This window comes from Oncorhynchus kisutch, unplaced genomic scaffold (genome assembly GCF_002021735.2).
Source record: "Oncorhynchus kisutch isolate 150728-3 unplaced genomic scaffold, Okis_V2 scaffold1013, whole genome shotgun sequence".
Taxonomy (NCBI): Eukaryota; Metazoa; Chordata; class Actinopteri; order Salmoniformes; family Salmonidae; genus Oncorhynchus; species Oncorhynchus kisutch.
The window spans coordinates 22142-40000 of NW_022262958.1; the positions used below are offsets into that span (position 1 = coordinate 22142).

Consider the following 17859-nt stretch of genomic DNA (forward strand, 5'->3'; position numbering starts at 1 on the left):
ATCAGAGTAGAGTGTCATTGTCTCCCAGACCTATCAGAGTAGAGTGTCATTGTCTCCCAGACCTATCAGAGTAGAGTGTCATTGTCTCCCAGACCTATCAGAGTAGTCTCATTGTCTCCCAGACCTATCAGAGTAGAGTGTCATTGTCTCCCAGACCTATCAGAGTAGAGTGTCATTGTCTCCCAGACCTATCAGAGTAGAGTGTCATTGTCTCCCAGACCTATCAGAGTAGAGTGTCATTGTCTCCCAGACCTATCAGAGTAGAGAGTCATTGTCTCCCAAACCTATCAGAGTAGAGTGTCATTGTCTCCCAGACCTATCAGAGTAGAGTGTCATTGTCTCCCAGACCTATCAGAGTAGAGTGTCATTGTCTCCCAGACCTATCAGAGTAGAGTGTCATTGCCTCCCAGACCTATCAGAGTAGAGTGTCATTGTCTCCCAGACCTATCAGAGTAGTGTGTCATTATCTCCCAGACCTATCAGAGTAGAGTGTCATTGTCTCCCAGACCTATCAGAGTAGAGTGTCATTGTCTCCCAGACCTATCAGAGTAGAGTGTCATTGTCTCCCAGACCTATCAGAGTAGTCTCATTGTCTCCCAGACCTATCAGAGTAGAGTGTCATTGCCTCCCAGACCTATCAGAGTAGAGTGTCATTGTCTCCCAGACCTATCAGAGTAGAGTGTCATTATCTCCCAGACCTATCAGAGTAGAGTGTCATTGTCTCCCAGACCTATCAGAGTAGAGTGTCATTATCTCCCAGACCTATCAGAGTAGAGTGTCATTGTCTCCCAGACCTATCAGAGTAGAGTGTCATTGTCTCCCAGACCTATCAGAGTAGAGTGTCATTGTCTCCCAGACCTATCAGAGTAGAGTGTCATTGTCTCCCAGACCTATCAGAGTAGAGTGTCATTGTCTCCCAGACCTATCAGAGTAGAGTGTCATTGTCTCCCAGACCTATCAGAGTAGAGTGTCATTGTCTCCCAGACCTATCAGAGTAGAGTGTCATTGTCTCCCAGACCTATCAGAGTAGAGTGTCATTGTCTCCCAGACCTATCAGAGTAGAGTGTCATTGCCTCCCAGACCTATCAGAGTAGAGTGTCATTGTCTCCCAGACCTATCAGAGTAGAGTGTCATTGCCTCCCAGACCTATCAGAGTAGAGTGTCATTGTCTCCCAGACCTATCAGAGTAGTGTGTCATTATCTCCCAGACCTATCAGAGTAGAGTGTCATTGTCTCCCAGACCTATCAGAGTAGAGTGTCATTGTCTCCCAGACCTATCAGAGTAGAGTGTCATTATCTCCCAGACCTATCAGAGTAGAGTGTCATTGTCTCCCAGACCTATCAGAGTAGAGTGTCATTGTCTCCCAGACCTATCAGAGTAGAGTGTCATTGTCTCCCAGACCTATCAGAGTAGAGTGTCATTGTCTCCCAGACCTATCAGAGTAGAGTGTCATTGTCTCCCAGACCTATCAGAGTAGAGTGTCATTATCTCCCAGACCTATCAGAGTAGAGTGTCATTGTCTCCCAGACCTATCAGAGTAGAGTGTCATTGTCTCCCAGACCTATCGGAGTAGAGTGTCATTGTCTCCCAGACCTATCAGAGTAGAGTGTCATTGTCTCCCAGACCTATCAGAGTAGAGTGTCATTGTCTCCCAGACCTATCAGAGTAGAGTGTCATTGTCTCCCAGACCTATCAGAGTAGGATGTCATTGTCTCCCAGACCTATCAGAGTAGAGTGTCATTGTCTCCCAGACCTATCAGAGTAGAGTGGCATTGTCTCCCAGACCTATCAGAGTAGAGTGTCATTGTCTCCCAGACCTATCAGAGTAGAGAGTCATTGTCTCCCAGACCTATCAGAGTAGAGAGTCATTGTCTCCCAGACCTATCAGAGTAGAGAGTCATTGTCTCCCAAACCTATCAGAGTAGAGTGTCATTGCCTCCCAGACCTATCAGAGTAGAGTGTCATTGTCTCCCAGACCTATCAGAGTAGTGTGTCATTATCTCCCAGACCTATCAGAGTAGAGTGTCATTGTCTCCCAGACCTATCAGAGTAGAGTGTCATTGTCTCCCAGACCTATCAGAGTAGAGTGTCATTGTCTCCCAGACCTATCAGAGTAGTCTCATTGTCTCCCAGACCTATCAGAGTAGTCTCATTGTCTCCCAGACCTATCAGAGTAGAGTGTCATTGTCTCCCAGACCTATCAGAGTAGAGTGTCATTGTCTCCCAGACCTATCAGAGTAGAGTGTCATTGTCTCCCAGACCTATCAGAGTAGAGTGTCATTGTCTCCCAGACCTATCAGAGTAGAGTGTCATTGTCTCCCAGACCTATCAGAGTAGAGTGTCATTGTCTCCCAGACCTATCAGAGTAGAGTGTCATTGTCTCCCAGACCTATCAGAGTAGAGTGTCATTGTCTCCCAGACCTATCAGAGTATAGTGTCATTGCCTCCCAGACCTATCAGAGTAGAGTGTCATTGTCTCCCAGACCTTTCAGAGTAGAGTGTCATTGTCGCCCAGACCTATCAGAGTAGAGTGTCATTGTCTCCCAGACCTATCAGAGTAGAGTGTCATTGCCTCCCAGACCTATCAGAGTAGAGTGTCATTGTCTCCCAGACCTTTCAGAGTAGAGTGTCATTATCTCCCAGACCTATCAGAGTAGAGTGTCATTATCTCCCAGACCTATCCGAGTAGAGTGTCATTGTCTCCCAGACCTATCAGAGTAGAGTGTCATTGTCTCCCAGACCTATCAGAGTAGAGTGTCATTGTCTCCCAGACCTATCAGAGTATAGTGTCATTGCCTCCCAGACCTATCAGAGTAGAGTGTCATTGTCTCCCAGACCTATCAGAGTAGAGTGTCATTGTCTCCCAGACCTATCAGAGTAGAGTGTCATTGTCTCCCAGACCTATCAGAGTAGAGTGTCATTGTCTCCCAGACCTATCAGAGTAGTGTCATTGCCTCCCAGACCTATCAGAGTAGAGTGTCATTATCTCCCAGACCTATCAGAGTAGAGTGTCATTGTCTCCCAGACCTATCAGAGTAGAGTGTCATTGTCTCCCAGACCTATCAGAGTAGAGTGTCATTGTCTCCCAGACCTATCAGAGTATAGTGTCATTGCCTCCCAGACCTATCAGAGTAGAGTGTCATTGTCTCCCAGACCTTTCAGAGTAGAGTGTCATTGTCGCCCAGACCTATCAGAGTAGAGTGTCATTGTCTCCCAGACCTATCAGAGTAGAGTGTCATTGCCTCCCAGACCTATCAGAGTAGAGTGTCATTGTCTCCCAGACCTTTCAGAGTAGAGTGTCATTATCTCCCAGACCTATCAGAGTAGAGTGTCATTATCTCCCAGACCTATCCGAGTAGAGTGTCATTGTCTCCCAGACCTATCAGAGTAGAGTGTCATTGTCTCCCAGACCTATCAGAGTAGAGTGTCATTGTCTCCCAGACCTATCAGAGTATAGTGTCATTGCCTCCCAGACCTATCAGAGTAGAGTGTCATTGTCTCCCAGACCTATCAGAGTAGAGTGTCATTGTCTCCCAGACCTATCAGAGTAGTGTCATTGCCTCCCAGACCTATCAGAGTAGAGTGTCATTATCTCCCAGACCTATCAGAGTAGAGTGTCATTGTCTCCCAGACCTATCAGAGTAGAGTGGCATTGTCTCCCAGACCTATCAGAGTAGAGTGTCATTGTCTCCCAGACCTATCAGAGTAGAGTGTCATTGTCTCCCAGACCTATCAGAGTAGAGTGTCATTGTCTCCCAGACCTATCAGAGTAGTGTCATTGCCTCCCAGACCTATCAGAGTAGAGTGTCATTATCTCCCAGACCTATCAGAGTAGAGTGTCATTGTCTCCCAGACCTATCAGAGTAGAGTGGCATTGTCTCCCAGACCTATCAGAGTAGAGTGTCATTGTCTCCCAGACCTATCAGAGTAGAGTGGCATTGTCTCCCAGACCTATCAGAGTAGAGTGTCATTGTCTCCCAGACCTATCAGAGTAGAGTGTCATTGTCTCCCAGACCTATCAGAGTAGAGTGTCATTATCTCCCAGACCTATCAGAGTAGAGTGTCATTGTCTCCCAGATCTACCAGAGTAGAGTGTCATTGTCTCCCAGACCTATCAGAGTAGAGAGTCATTGTCTCCCAGACCTATCAGAGTAGAGAGTCATTGTCTCCCAGACCTATCAGAGTAGAGTGTCATTGTCTCCCAGACCTATCAGAGTAGAGTGTCATTGTCTCCCAGACCTATCAGAGTAGAGTGTCATTGTCTCCCAGACCTATCAGAGTAGAGTGTCATTGTCTCCCAGATCTACCAGAGTAGAGTGTCATTGTCTCCCAGACCTATCAGAGTAGAGTGTCATTGTCTCCCAGATCTACCAGAGTAGTGTCATTGCCTCCCAGATCTACCAGAGTAGAGTGTCATTGCCTCCCAGATCTATCAGAGTAGAGTGTCATTGCCTCCCAGATCTACCAGAGTAGAGTGTCATTGCCTCCCAGATCTACCAGAGTAGAGTGTCATTGTCTCCCAGACCTATCAGCGTAGAGTGTCATTGTCTCCCAGACCTATCAGAGTAGAGTGTCATTGTCTCCCAGACCTATCAGAGTAGAGTGTCATTGCCTCCCAGATCTACCAGAGTAGAGTGTCATTGTCTCCCAGACCTATCAGAGTAGAGTGTCATTGTCTCCCAGACCTATCAGAGTAGAGTGTCATTGTCTCCCAGACCTATCAGAGTAGAGTGTCATTGTCTCCCAGATCTACCAGAGTAGAGAGTCATTTTAGTGCTCTCTGAGGCTCAAACAAAAACTCTTCATTTACTTTATTAGCACCCTGCAAACTGGTGATGCTGTCCCGGTTTAGGGAGCCATGTCCTTTACACAGAAACACACCACAACCCCAAAGACACCCGTGCCAAGTACTTTCTCTTTACAGCACTGAAGGACTATCCCACAATGCATTGCAACCCCCCCATTTCATGATTTACGAGCACAGTGCTACAACGGCAAATGAACAGTCCCCTGATAGCTGGGTGGAATGCCACTGACTCAACCAGAGATGGTCAGATGAGAAATGTTCAAGTGGCTTTAACGATTCAGGAAGCTATACTAGTGACTCATCTTGGCTGTGCGTTGTTGTTGACAAGATGCTGACTAAGTTACCAGAGCTGCTTGATGGTACACTGTAGTCCTGTAATATCTCACATGAATAGGTGTTCAGTATTCCTCCAGTGGAACTGCTCTGTCTCTGGTTGGTCTCTGCAGGGTAGAGTGCTACCGGGACAGTTTTGTACGGAGTGTGAGTTGTGTTTCTGTTTATCTCTCCATCTCCTCCTTCCCTCTCCTTGTCCCGCCCCCCCGTAGATTAATTATGTCGATAAACAATCCGGCAAATCACTGTAGAAGTAATTAAGCACTGCGGTAAACTACTGGAGGTCTGTGTGTTAGCCTACTGTTATATCTCTCTCTCTCTCTCTCTCTCACTCTCTCACTCTCTCACTCTCTCTCTCACTCTCTCTCTCTCTCTATCTCACTATCTCTCTCACTATCTCTCTCACTCTCTCTCACTCTCTCTCACTCCCTTTTCTCACCCACGCTCTGTGCTCGCTCTGCTCTCTCTATATTCACCTCTCCCTCCTTGCTTTCTCCCTCCAGCCTCTCTCTTCCTCCATCCCACTCTCTCTCAGGGTGATAAATGAGTTGGATCTGAGGGTGCCCTACTTCCTGTGCGAGTGGAAGGCAGCAGCCACAGGAGACCTGGCGCAGCCGCCTCATAAATCAGTTCCCGAGCAACACGGACAGGCGGAGATGTGGATCCGCAGTGATATGGCCCGCAGAGCAAGAGTTCCCACTGTAATCAATAGAGCCAGTCCTTCTGCAAGGAGCTGACCGAACACGCTAGCACCGGATTCTTTGCAGGTTGACACGGTTACTGCAGGGAGGCTATGTTTCACTCCCACGGGAGGTAGAGAAGGGGCAGAACAGTGGAGGGAGGAGGTGGAGGAAGACAGGGAGCAGAACAGTGGAGGGAGGAGGTGGAGGAAGACAGGGAGCAGAACAGTGGAGGGAGGACATAGAGGAAGACAGGGAGCAGAACAGTGGAGGGAGGAGGTGGAGGAAGACAGGGAGCAGAACAGTGGAGGGAGGAGGTGGAGGAAGACAGGGAGCAGAACAGTAGAGGGAGGAGGTGGAGGAAGACAGGGAGCAGAACAGTGGAGGGAGGAGGTAGAGGAAGACAGGGAGCAGAACAGTGGAGGGAGGACATAGAGGAAGACAGGGAGCAGAACAGTGGAGGGAGGAGGTGGAGGAAGACAGGGAGCGGAACAGTGGAGGGAGGAGGTGGAGGAAGACAGGGAGCAGAACAGTGGAGGGAGGACATAGAGGAAGACAGGGAGTAGAACAGTGGAGGGAGGAGGAAGACAGGGAGCAGAACAGTGGAGGGAGGACATAGAGGAAGACAGGGAGCAGAACAGTGGAGGGAGGAGGTGGAGGAAGACAGGGAGCAGAACAGTGGAGGGAGGAGGTGGAGGAAGACAGGGAGCAGAACAGTGGAGGGAGGAGGTGGAGGAAGACAGGGAGCAGAACAGTGGAGGGAGGACATAGAGGAAGACAGGGAGTAGAACAGTGGAGGGAGGACATAGAGGAAGACAGGGAGCAGAACAGTGGAGGGAGGAGGAAGACAGGGAGCAGAACAGTGGAGGGAGGAGGTGGAGGAAGACAGGGAGCAGAACAGTGGAGGGGGGACATAGAGGAAGACAGGGAGCAGAACAGTGGAGGGGGGACATAGAGGAAGACTGGGAGCAGAAGAGTGGAGGGAGGAGGTGGAGGAAGACAGGGAGCAGAACAGTGGAGGGAGGACATAGAGGAAGACAGGGAGCAGAACAGTGGAGGGAGGACATAGAGGAAGACAGGGAGCAGAACAGTGGAGGGAGGAGGAAGACAGGGAGCAGAACAGTGGAGGGAGGACATAGAGGAAGACAGGGAGCAGAACAGTGGAGGGAGGAGGTGGAGGAAGACAGGGAGCAGAACAGTGGAGGGAGGACATAGAGGAAGACAGGGAGCAGAACAGTGGAGGGAGAACATAGAGGAAGACAGGGAGCAGAACAGTGGAGGGAGGAGGAAGACAGGGAGCAGAACAGTGGAGGGAGGACATAGAGGAAGAGAAGTATGAAGACAGGTTGCTTGGGAGGAAATGATGCTTCTCTATGTAGAGGATATTGACAATAGACTCAGAGTTGTTACTGTCTGTGGTAAATGTGATACATATTCTATTAGCTGTAATATGTGGTTATTGTTAAAACCAATGCCTGAGATGATTAGATAAAGGAGAGAAAGACACTATGCTGTTCTGTTTGTAAAGTAGGAGCTTACTGTAAAACTACCTCGTTCTCTTTGTTTGTAAATGAAAGGTTAAAGGTTATAAGATATTAACAGTGTTGTGAGTGTCTTAGAGATAATTGTGGTGTTTGTTAAGTAGTGATCTGAAACATGACTTCAGGGAGCTGCTCTTTAGCCTCTTGATATTCTAACTGCATCTGTCCAGCATCATCTACGCAGCAACAGTATCACACCACAGGAGAGGAGAGGAGAGGCGAGGTGAGGAGAGGAGAGGAGAGGAGAGGAGAGGCGAGGAGAAGAGAGGCGAGGAGAGGAGAGGAGAGGCGAGGAGAGGAGAGGCGAGGCGAGGAGAGGCGAGGTGAGGAGAGGAGAGGAGAGGCGAGGCGAGGAGAGGAGAGGAGAGGAGAGGAGAGGAGAGGAGAGGAGAGGAGAGGAGAGGAGAGGAGAGGAGAGGAGAGGAGAGGAGAGGAGAGGAGAGGAGAGGAGAGGAGAGGAGAGGAGGGGCGAGGCGAGGCGAGGAGAGGAGGGGCGAGAGCTCTATTAGGGGTGCATTCAGGATTGCAATATGTTGTGATGTTGTGATGTTGAATGGAACTCACCTCTACACCTTAAGACAACTGCCTTGACTGCAACAGTACCCTGCCAGAGGTACTACAAACAGACAGTTCACTACCCAGTGATGTGTCTGTTGTGAAACATGCAGCACCATACAACACATTTGGAGCGTGCAGGTACATATGTTTGTTTGTTTGCAACAGGAAGCTGTTGTCTCCAGTCACCTGGGGATGTTAGCTATTTTTGGATAGTAAATGACCTGTAAAATGAGTGGTTTTAACGACTGTGGACATGTAAGCTACAGAGACAGTGGCAGGAAAAAGGATTCGCCCCCTTTTACATTTTCTATTTTTGCGTATTTTTGATACTGAATGTTGTCAGATCTTCAACCAAAACCTAATGTTAGATAAAGGGAACCTGAGTTTACGAATAACAAAATAAACATACTCACATGCAGGACTGCTTTAACTCAGCAACATTTGTGGGTTTCAAGTCCAAGAGGAAATTAGAAAGGGGCAATAGTTTTTCACAACGCTGTATCTGGCACAGTCCTGGGTTCAAATACTATTTGAAATCATTTCAAATACTTTAGCTGGCTGGCACAATGGAATCAATAACATCTGCCACTCCTTACCCCACCGATCTGCCATTCCAAACCCCGCACATCTGTCACTTCAAACCCCGCACATCTGCCACTCCAAACCCCGCACATCTGCCACTCCAAACCCCGCACATCTGCCACTCCAAACCTCGCACATCTGCCACTCCTTACCCCATCGATCTGCCATTCCGAACCCCTCCCATCTGCCATTCCAAACCCTCCCATCTGCCATTCCAAACCCCACCCATCTGCCATTCCGAACCCCTCCCATCTGCCATTCCAACCCCTCCCATCTGCCATTCCAAACCCCACCCATCTGCCATTCCAACCCCTCCCATCTGCCATTCCAAACCCCACCCATCTGCCACTCTAAACCCTGCCCATCTGCCATTCCAAACCTCACCCATCTGCCATTCCAACCCCACCCATCTGCCATTCCAACCCCGCCCATCTGCCATTCCAAACCCTACCCATCTGCCACTCTAAACCCTGCCCATCTGCCATTCCAAACCTCACCCATCTGCCATTCCAACCCCACCCATCTGCCATTCCAACCCCGCCCATCTGCCATTCCAAACCCTACCCATCTGCCACTCCAAACCTCGCACATCTGCCACTCCTTACCCCATCGATCTGCCATTCCGAACCCCTCCCATCTGCCATTCCAAACCCTCCCATCTGCCATTCCAAACCCCACCCATCTGCCATTCCGAACCCCTCCCATCTGTCATTCCAAACCCCTCCCATCTGCCATTCCAAACACCACCCATCTGCCATTCCAACCCCTCCCATCTGCCATTCCAAACCCCACCCATCTGCCATTCCAACCCCTCCCATCTGCCATTCCAAACCCCACCCATCTGCCACTCTAAACCCTGCCCATCTGCCATTCCAAACCTCACCCATCTGCCATTCCAACCCCACCCATCTGCCATTCCAACCCCGCCCATCTGCCATTCCAAACCCCACCCATCTGCCACTCTAAACCCTGCCCATCTGCCATTCCAAACCTCACCCATCTGCCATTCCAACCCCACCCATCTGCCATTCCAACCCCGACCATCTGCCATTCGAAACCCTACCCATCTGCCATTCCAACCCGCCCATATGCCACTAAAAACCCCACCCTTCTGCAATTCCTTACGCCACCGATCTGCCATTCCAACCCCTCCCATCTGCCATTCCAAACCCCACCCATCTGCCATTCCAACCCCTCCCATCTGCCATTCCAAACCCCTCCCATCTGCCATTCCAAACCCCACCCATCTGCCATTCCAACCCCTCCCATCTGCCATTCAAAACCCCACCCATCTGCCATTCCAACCCCTCCCATCTGCCATTCCAAACCCCACCCATCTGCCACTCTAAACCCTGCCCATCTGCCATTCCAAACCTCACCCATCTGCCATTCCAACCCCACCCATCTGCCATTCCAACCCCGCCCATCTGCCATTCCAAACCCCACCCATCTGCCACTCTAAACCCTGCCCATCTGCCATTCCAAACCTCACCCATCTGCCATTCCAACCCCACCCATCTGCCATTCCAACCCCGACCATCTGCCATTCGAAACCCTACCCATCTGCCATTCCAACCCGCCCATATGCCACTAAAAACCCCACCCTTCTGCAATTCCTTACGCCACCGATCTGCCATTCCAACCCCTCCCATCTGCCATTCCAAACCCCACCCATCTGCCATTCCAACCCCTCCCATCTGCCATTCCAAACCCCTCCCATCTGCCATTCCAAACCCCACCCATCTGCCACTCTAAACCCTGCCCATCTGCCATTCCAAACTTCACCCATCTGCCATTCCAACCCCACCCATCTGCCATTCCAACCCCGACCATCTGCCATTCGAAACCCCACCCATCTGCCATTCCAAACTTCACCCATCTGCCATTCCAACCCCTCCCATCTGCCATTCCAAACCCCTCCCATCTGCCATTCCAAACCCCACCCATCTGCCACTCTAAACCCTGCCCATCTGCCATTCCATACCTCACCCATCTGCCATTCCAACCCCGCCCATCTGCCATTCCAACCCCACCCATCTGCCATTCCAACCCCGCCCATCTGCCATTCCAAACCTCACCCATCTGCCATTCCAACCCCGCCCATATGCCACTAAAAACCCCACCCTTCTGCAATTCCTTACCCCACCGATCTGCCATTCCAAACCCTGCCCATCTGCCATTCCAAACCTCACCCATCTGCCATTCCAACCCCACCCATCTGCCATTCCAACCCCGCCCATCTGCCATTCCAAACCCTACCCATCTGCCACTCCAAACCTCGCACATCTGCCACTCCTTACCCCATCGATCTGCCATTCCGAACCCCTCCCATCTGCCATTCCAAACCCTCCCATCTGCCATTCCAAACCCCACCCATCTGCCATTCCGAACCCCTCCCATCTGCCATTCCAAACCCCTCCCATCTGCCATTCCAACCCCACCCATCTGCCATTCCAACCCCGCCCATCTGCCATTCCAAACCCCACCCATCTGCCACTCTAAACCCTGCCCATCTGCCATTCCAAACCTCACCCATCTGCCATTCCAACCCCACCCATCTGCCATTCCAACCCCGACCATCTGCCATTCGAAACCCTACCCATCTGCCATTCCAACCCGCCCATATGCCACTAAAAACCCCACCCTTCTGCAATTCCTTACGCCACCGATCTGCCATTCCAACCCCTCCCATCTGCCATTCCAAACCCCACCCATCTGCCATTCCAACCCCTCCCATCTGCCATTCCAAACCCCTCCCATCTGCCATTCCAAACCCCACCCATCTGCCATTCCAACCCCTCCCATCTGCCATTCAAAACCCCACCCATCTGCCATTCCAACCCCTCCCATCTGCCATTCCAAACCCCACCCATCTGCCACTCTAAACCCTGCCCATCTGCCATTCCAAACCTCACCCATCTGCCATTCCAACCCCACCCATCTGCCATTCCAACCCCGCCCATCTGCCATTCCAAACCCCACCCATCTGCCACTCTAAACCCTGCCCATCTGCCATTCCAAACCTCACCCATCTGCCATTCCAACCCCACCCATCTGCCATTCCAACCCCGACCATCTGCCATTCGAAACCCTACCCATCTGCCATTCCAACCCGCCCATATGCCACTAAAAACCCCACCCTTCTGCAATTCCTTACGCCACCGATCTGCCATTCCAACCCCTCCCATCTGCCATTCCAAACCCCACCCATCTGCCATTCCAACCCCTCCCATCTGCCATTCCAAACCCCTCCCATCTGCCATTCCAAACCCCACCCATCTGCCACTCTAAACCCTGCCCATCTGCCATTCCAAACTTCACCCATCTGCCATTCCAACCCCACCCATCTGCCATTCCAACCCCGACCATCTGCCATTCGAAACCCCACCCATCTGCCATTCAAACCCCTCCCATCTGCCATTCCAAACCCCTCCCATCTGCCATTCCAAACCCCACCCATCTGCCACTCTAAACCCTGCCCATCTGCCATTCCATACCTCACCCATCTGCCATTCCAACCCCGCCCATCTGCCATTCCAACCCCACCCATCTGCCATTCCAACCCCGCCCATCTGCCATTCCAAACCTCACCCATCTGCCATTCCAACCCCGCCCATATGCCACTAAAAACCCCACCCTTCTGCAATTCCTTACCCCACCGATCTGCCATTCCAAACCCTGCCCATCTGCCATTCCAAACCTCACCCATCTGCCATTCCAACCCCACCCATCTGCCATTCCAACCCCGCCCATCTGCCATTCCAAACCCTACCCATCTGCCACTCCAAACCTCGCACATCTGCCACTCCTTACCCCATCGATCTGCCATTCCGAACCCCTCCCATCTGCCATTCCAAACCCTCCCATCTGCCATTCCAAACCCCACCCATCTGCCATTCCGAACCCCTCCCATCTGCCATTCCAAACCCCTCCCATCTGCCATTCCAAACCCCACCCATCTGCCATTCCAACCCCTCCCATCTGCCATTCCAAACCCCACCCATCTGCCACTCTAAACCCTGCCCATCTGCCATTCCAAACCTCACCCATCTGCCATTCCAACCCCACCCATCTGCCATTCCAACCCCGCCCATCTGCCATTCCAAACCCCACCCATCTGCCACTCTAAACCCTGCCCATCTGCCATTCCAAACCCCACCCATCTGCCATTCCAACCCCGACCATCTGCCATTCGAAACCCTACCCATCTGCCATTCCAACCCGCCCATATGCCACTAAAAACCCCACCCTTCTGCAATTCCTTACGCCACCGATCTGCCATTCCAACCCCTCCCATCTGCCATTCCAAACCCCACCCATCTGCCATTCCAACCCCTCCCATCTGCCATTCCAAACCCCTCCCATCTGCCATTCCAAACCCCACCCATCTGCCATTCTAAACCCTGCCCATCTGCCACTCTAAACCCTGCCCATCTGCCATTCCAAACCCCACCCATCTGCCATTCCGAACCCCTCCCATCTGCCATTCCAAACCCCTCCCATCTGCCATTCCAAACCCCACCCATCTGCCATTCCAACCCCTCCCATCTGCCATTCCAAACCCCACCCATCTGCCACTCTAAACCCTGCCCATCTGCCATTCCAAACCTCACCCATCTGCCATTCCAACCCCACCCATCTGCCATTCCAACCCCGCCCATCTGCCATTCCAAACCCCACCCATCTGCCACTCTAAACCCTGCCCATCTGCCATTCCAAACCTCACCCATCTGCCATTCCAACCCCACCCATCTGCCATTCCAACCCCGACCATCTGCCATTCGAAACTCTACCCATCTGCCATTCCAACCCGCCCATATGCCACTAAAAACCCCACCCTTCTGCAATTCCTTACGCCACCGATCTGCCATTCCAACCCCTCCCATCTGCCATTCCAAACCCCACCCATCTGCCATTCCAACCCCTCCCATCTGCCATTCCAAACCCCTCCCATCTGCCATTCCAAACCCCACCCATCTGCCACTCTAAACCCTGCCCATCTGCCATTCCAAACTTCACCCATCTGCCATTCCAACCCCACCCATCTGCCATTCCAACCCCGACCATCTGCCATTCGAAACCCCACCCATCTGCCATTCCAACCCCTCCCATCTGCCATTCCAAACCCCTCCCATCTGCCATTCCAAACCCCACCCATCTGCCACTCTAAACCCTGCCCATCTGCCATTCCATACCTCACCCATCTGCCATTCCAACCCCGCCCATCTGCCATTCCAACCCCACCCATCTGCCATTCCAACCCCACCCATCTGCCATTCCAAACCTCACCCATCTGCCATTCCAACCCCGCCCATATGCCACTAAAACCCCACCCTTCTGCAATTCCTTACCCCACCGATCTGCCATTCCAAACCCCTCCCATCTGCCATTCCAAACCCCAACCATCTGCCACTCCAAACCCATCATGCTAGAGCAAATGCTCAAAGTAATTGAAAGATTTGAAATAGTGTTTGAACCCCAGTCTGCTTCTGAGACCCAGAACACCAGTTCAGATAGGGCCAGTGGGAAAGGACCAGGGTCAGGACCAGGGTCAGGGGAGTGGGACTCACGTCATAGCCGCTGTTCCTGATGCCTCTCCTGGGTCTCTCCCTCATAACCAGCAGGTCCATCTCTGTTCCTCCGGTACTCGGGCTGTTCAGGCTCTGCCTGCTCCGATAGGTCCGCTGCCTCACCTGAGAGTGTCTGCCAATCACAGAGTGTTACAGAGCTCGAATCAATCAGCCAATAAGAAGAGAAATGTGTTAATCAAATGAGTGCAACAAACCGCCTTAGACAATACAGTTAACTAGGAGAAACTCCTGGTTTCATTATCATCGTCGTGGTCATCGTCTTCTTCGCCATCAACCTCACCATCATCAGCATCAACAATGTCATCATTGTCAACATGCTATTATATTCTATAGGCCTTTCCAGCCACACTACTGTTCAACAGTCTGGGGTCACTTAGAAATGTCCTTGTTTTTGAAAGAAAAGCAAATTTTCTGGTCCATTAAAATAACATCAAATTGATCAGAAATACAGTGTAGACATTGTTAATGCTGTAAATGACTATTACGGCAGATTTTTAATCAAATATCTACATAATATCTACATAGGCCCATTATCAGCAACCATCACTCCTGTGTTCCAATGGCACGTTGTGTTAGCTAATCCAAGTTTATCATTTTAAAAGGCTAATTAATCCTTAGAAAACCCTTTTGCAATTATGTTAGCACAGCTGAAAACTGTTGTTCTGATTAAAGAAGCAATAAAACTGGCCTTCTTTAGACTAGTTGAGTATCTAGTTGAGTATCTGGAGCGTCAGCATTTGTGGGTTCGATTACAGGCTCAAAATGGCCAGAAACAAATAACTTTCTTCTGAAACTCGTCAGTCTATTCTTGTTCTGAAAAATGAAGGCTATTCCATGCGAGAAATTGCCAAGAAACTGAAGGTCTCATACAACGCTGTGTACTACTCCCTTCACAGAACAGCGCAAACTGGCTCTAACCAGAATAGAAAGAGGAGTGGGAGGCCCCGGTGCACAACTGAGCAAGAGGACAAGTTCATTAGAGTGTCTAGTTTGAGAAACAGACGCCTCACACGTCCTCAACTGGCAGCTTCATTAAATAGTACCCGCAAAACACCAGTCTCAACGTCAACAGTGAAGAGGTGACTCTGGGATGCTGGCCTTCTAGGCAGAGTTGCAAAGGAAAAAAACATATCTCAGACTGGCCAATAAATAGAAAAGATTAAGATGCTCAAAAGAACACAGACACTGGACAGAGGAATATTGGAAAAAAGTGTTATGGACAGACGAATCTAAGTTTGAGGTGTTCGGATCACAAAGAAGAATATTCGAGAGACGTAGAAAAAATGAAAAGATGCTGGAGGCAATGTGATGGTCTGGAGGTGCTTTGGTGCTGGTAAAGTGGGAGATCTGTACAGGGTAAAAGGGTTCTTGAAGAAGGAATGGTATCATTCCATTTTGCAACTCCATGCCATACCCTGTGGACAGCGCTTAATTGGAGCCAATTTCCTCCTACAACAGGACAATGACCTAAAGCACAGGTCCAAACTATGCAAGAACTATTTAGGGAAGAAGCCCTTGTCAACATCTTGACTATATTTCCTATTCATTTTGCAACTCATTTCATGTACTGTATGTTTTCATGGAAAACAAGGACATTTCTAAGTGACCCCAAACTTTTGAACGGTAGTGTAAGTCTGAATATAATATCTCCTGAACATAATATCTCCTCTGCCAGATTGATTTGACATAATTGTGTGTTTTTTAATCACTTATCCCTGCCAGCCAATGCTGAAACTCCTAAAACGGCATCATACTGAGGACGTCTTAGAGAGGAGGTAATATGTATGATAATATTGATACATATTTTTCATTCTGTTGAACAAGATGCAGTGATGCAGATCAGTGAACATGCTCTGGGAGTGCTATCTCATCACTCATCACAGTCCTATCAGCAGGTTGAGCATGACTGGAGAGTCTGTCAAACATGTCTCTATGGGAAACTTCACCAGAACCAGAGATGATAGAGACAGGAGAGAGCAGACAGAAGAGAGCAGACAGAAGAGAGGAGACAGAAGAGAGGAGACAGAAGAGAGGAGACAGAAGAGAGGAGACAGGAGAGAGGAGACAGAAGAGAGGAGACAGAAGAGAGGAGACAGGAGAGAGGAGACAGGAGAGAGGAGACAGGAGAGAGCAGACAGAAGAGAGGAGACAGGAGACAGGAGAGAGCAGACAGAAGAGAGGAGACAGAAGAGAGCAGACAGGAGAGAGGAGACAGGAGAGAGGAGACAGAAGAGAGCAGACAGAAGAGAGGAGACAGAAGAGAGGAGACAGGAGACAGGAGAGAGCAGACAGAAGAGAGGAGACAGAAGAGAGCAGACAGGAGAGAGGAGACAGGAGAGAGGAGACAGAAGAGAGCAGACAGAAGAGAGGAGACAGAAGAGAGCAGACAGAAGAGAGGAGACAGAAGAGAGGAGACAGGAGACAGGAGAGAGGAGACAGGAGACAGGAGAGAGGAGACAGGACACAGGAGACAGGAGAGAGGAGACAGGAGAGAGGAGACAGGACACAGGAGAGAGGAGACAGGACACAGGAGACAGGACACAGGAGAGAGGAGACAGGAGAGAGGACACAGGGGGAGGAGAGAGGACACAGGAGAGAGGAGACAGGACACAGGAGACAGGACACAGGACACAGGAGAGAGGAGACAGGACACAGGAGAGAGGAGACAGGAGACAGGACACAGGACAGAGGAGACAGGACACAGGAGAGAGGAGACAGGACACAGGAGAGAGGAGACAGGAGAGAGGAGACAGGACACAGGAGAGAGGAGACAGGACACAGGAGAGAGGAGACAGGACACAGGAGAGAGGAGACAGGACGAGGAAGGCAACAAGCAGTGAATATGAAATTTGGTTCTCCAGAGAAACAGAGCAATGAAAATGTGTGTGTGTGTGTGTGTGTGTGTCTGTGTGTGTGTGTGTGTGTGTGTGTGTCTGTGTCTGTGTGTGTGTGTGTGTGTGTGTGTCTGTGTGTGTGTGTGTGTGTGTGTGTCTGTGTGTGTGTGTGTGTGTGTCTGTGTCTGTGTGTCTGTGTGTGTGTGTGTGTGTGTGTGTGTGTGTGTGTGTGTGTGTGTGTGTGTGTGTGTGTGTGTGTGTGTGTGTGTGTGTGTGTGTGTGTGTGTGTGTGTGTGTGTGTGTGTGCGTGTGTGTGTGTGTCTGTGTGTGTGTGTCTGTGTGCGTGTCTGTGTGTGTGTGTGTGTGTGTGTGCGTGTGCGTGTCTGTGTGCGTGTCTGTGCGTTATGTACGCATATGTGTTTTTCCCTCATCGGCATCCATAACAAACCACAACTATTCTCTCTCTGTCTACATCAGTAGCAAATGATGGCACGACAGAGCAGGGCAGAGCCGTCCCAATGGAGAGACCCTTATGGGCTCCCCTGCTCTGAGACAAGTACACCAAATCCTCTTATCTCCAGACTGGAGGAGCAGAAAACCAGAAAACCAGGGGCCAGAGCCCAGCACCATCCCAGAGACAGGAGGGGATTAGTCTGATTAAAGAGGCCTGATGAGACCCTCCTCTGGATCACAGAAAGATGATAAAGAAACAATTAGACAGACAGACTGCCGTGCTGAGGGAGCATTTATAGAGAGGGAGGGTTAGATGAGGGCATGGAACTGCAGACAACTGGTCAATGAGGCTGCGTGACAGACAGAGAGAGAGAGTGCCAATCAATGTCCTTGAAAAGCTTTGGAGGAGGGACTATCAAACTACCCACCTACAACTCAACATATATCCCCATCCCCTCCTCTTTCCCCTCTCACCCTCC

The 17859-nt window shown here is 50.5% G+C and overlaps 1 protein-coding gene across 1 annotated transcript in view; it reads right to left on the minus strand.

The window, feature by feature from the left end:
- LOC116364160 (UPF0606 protein KIAA1549L) overlaps nucleotides 1-17859 on the minus strand; it is a 97259-nt gene that overhangs the window by 18484 nt on the left and 60916 nt on the right. The window contains exon 16 of the mRNA XM_031817398.1: nucleotides 14073-14205. Within this exon, the coding sequence (XP_031673258.1) occupies nucleotides 14073-14205 (133 nt within the window). The remainder of the gene's footprint in view (nucleotides 1-14072; nucleotides 14206-17859) is intronic.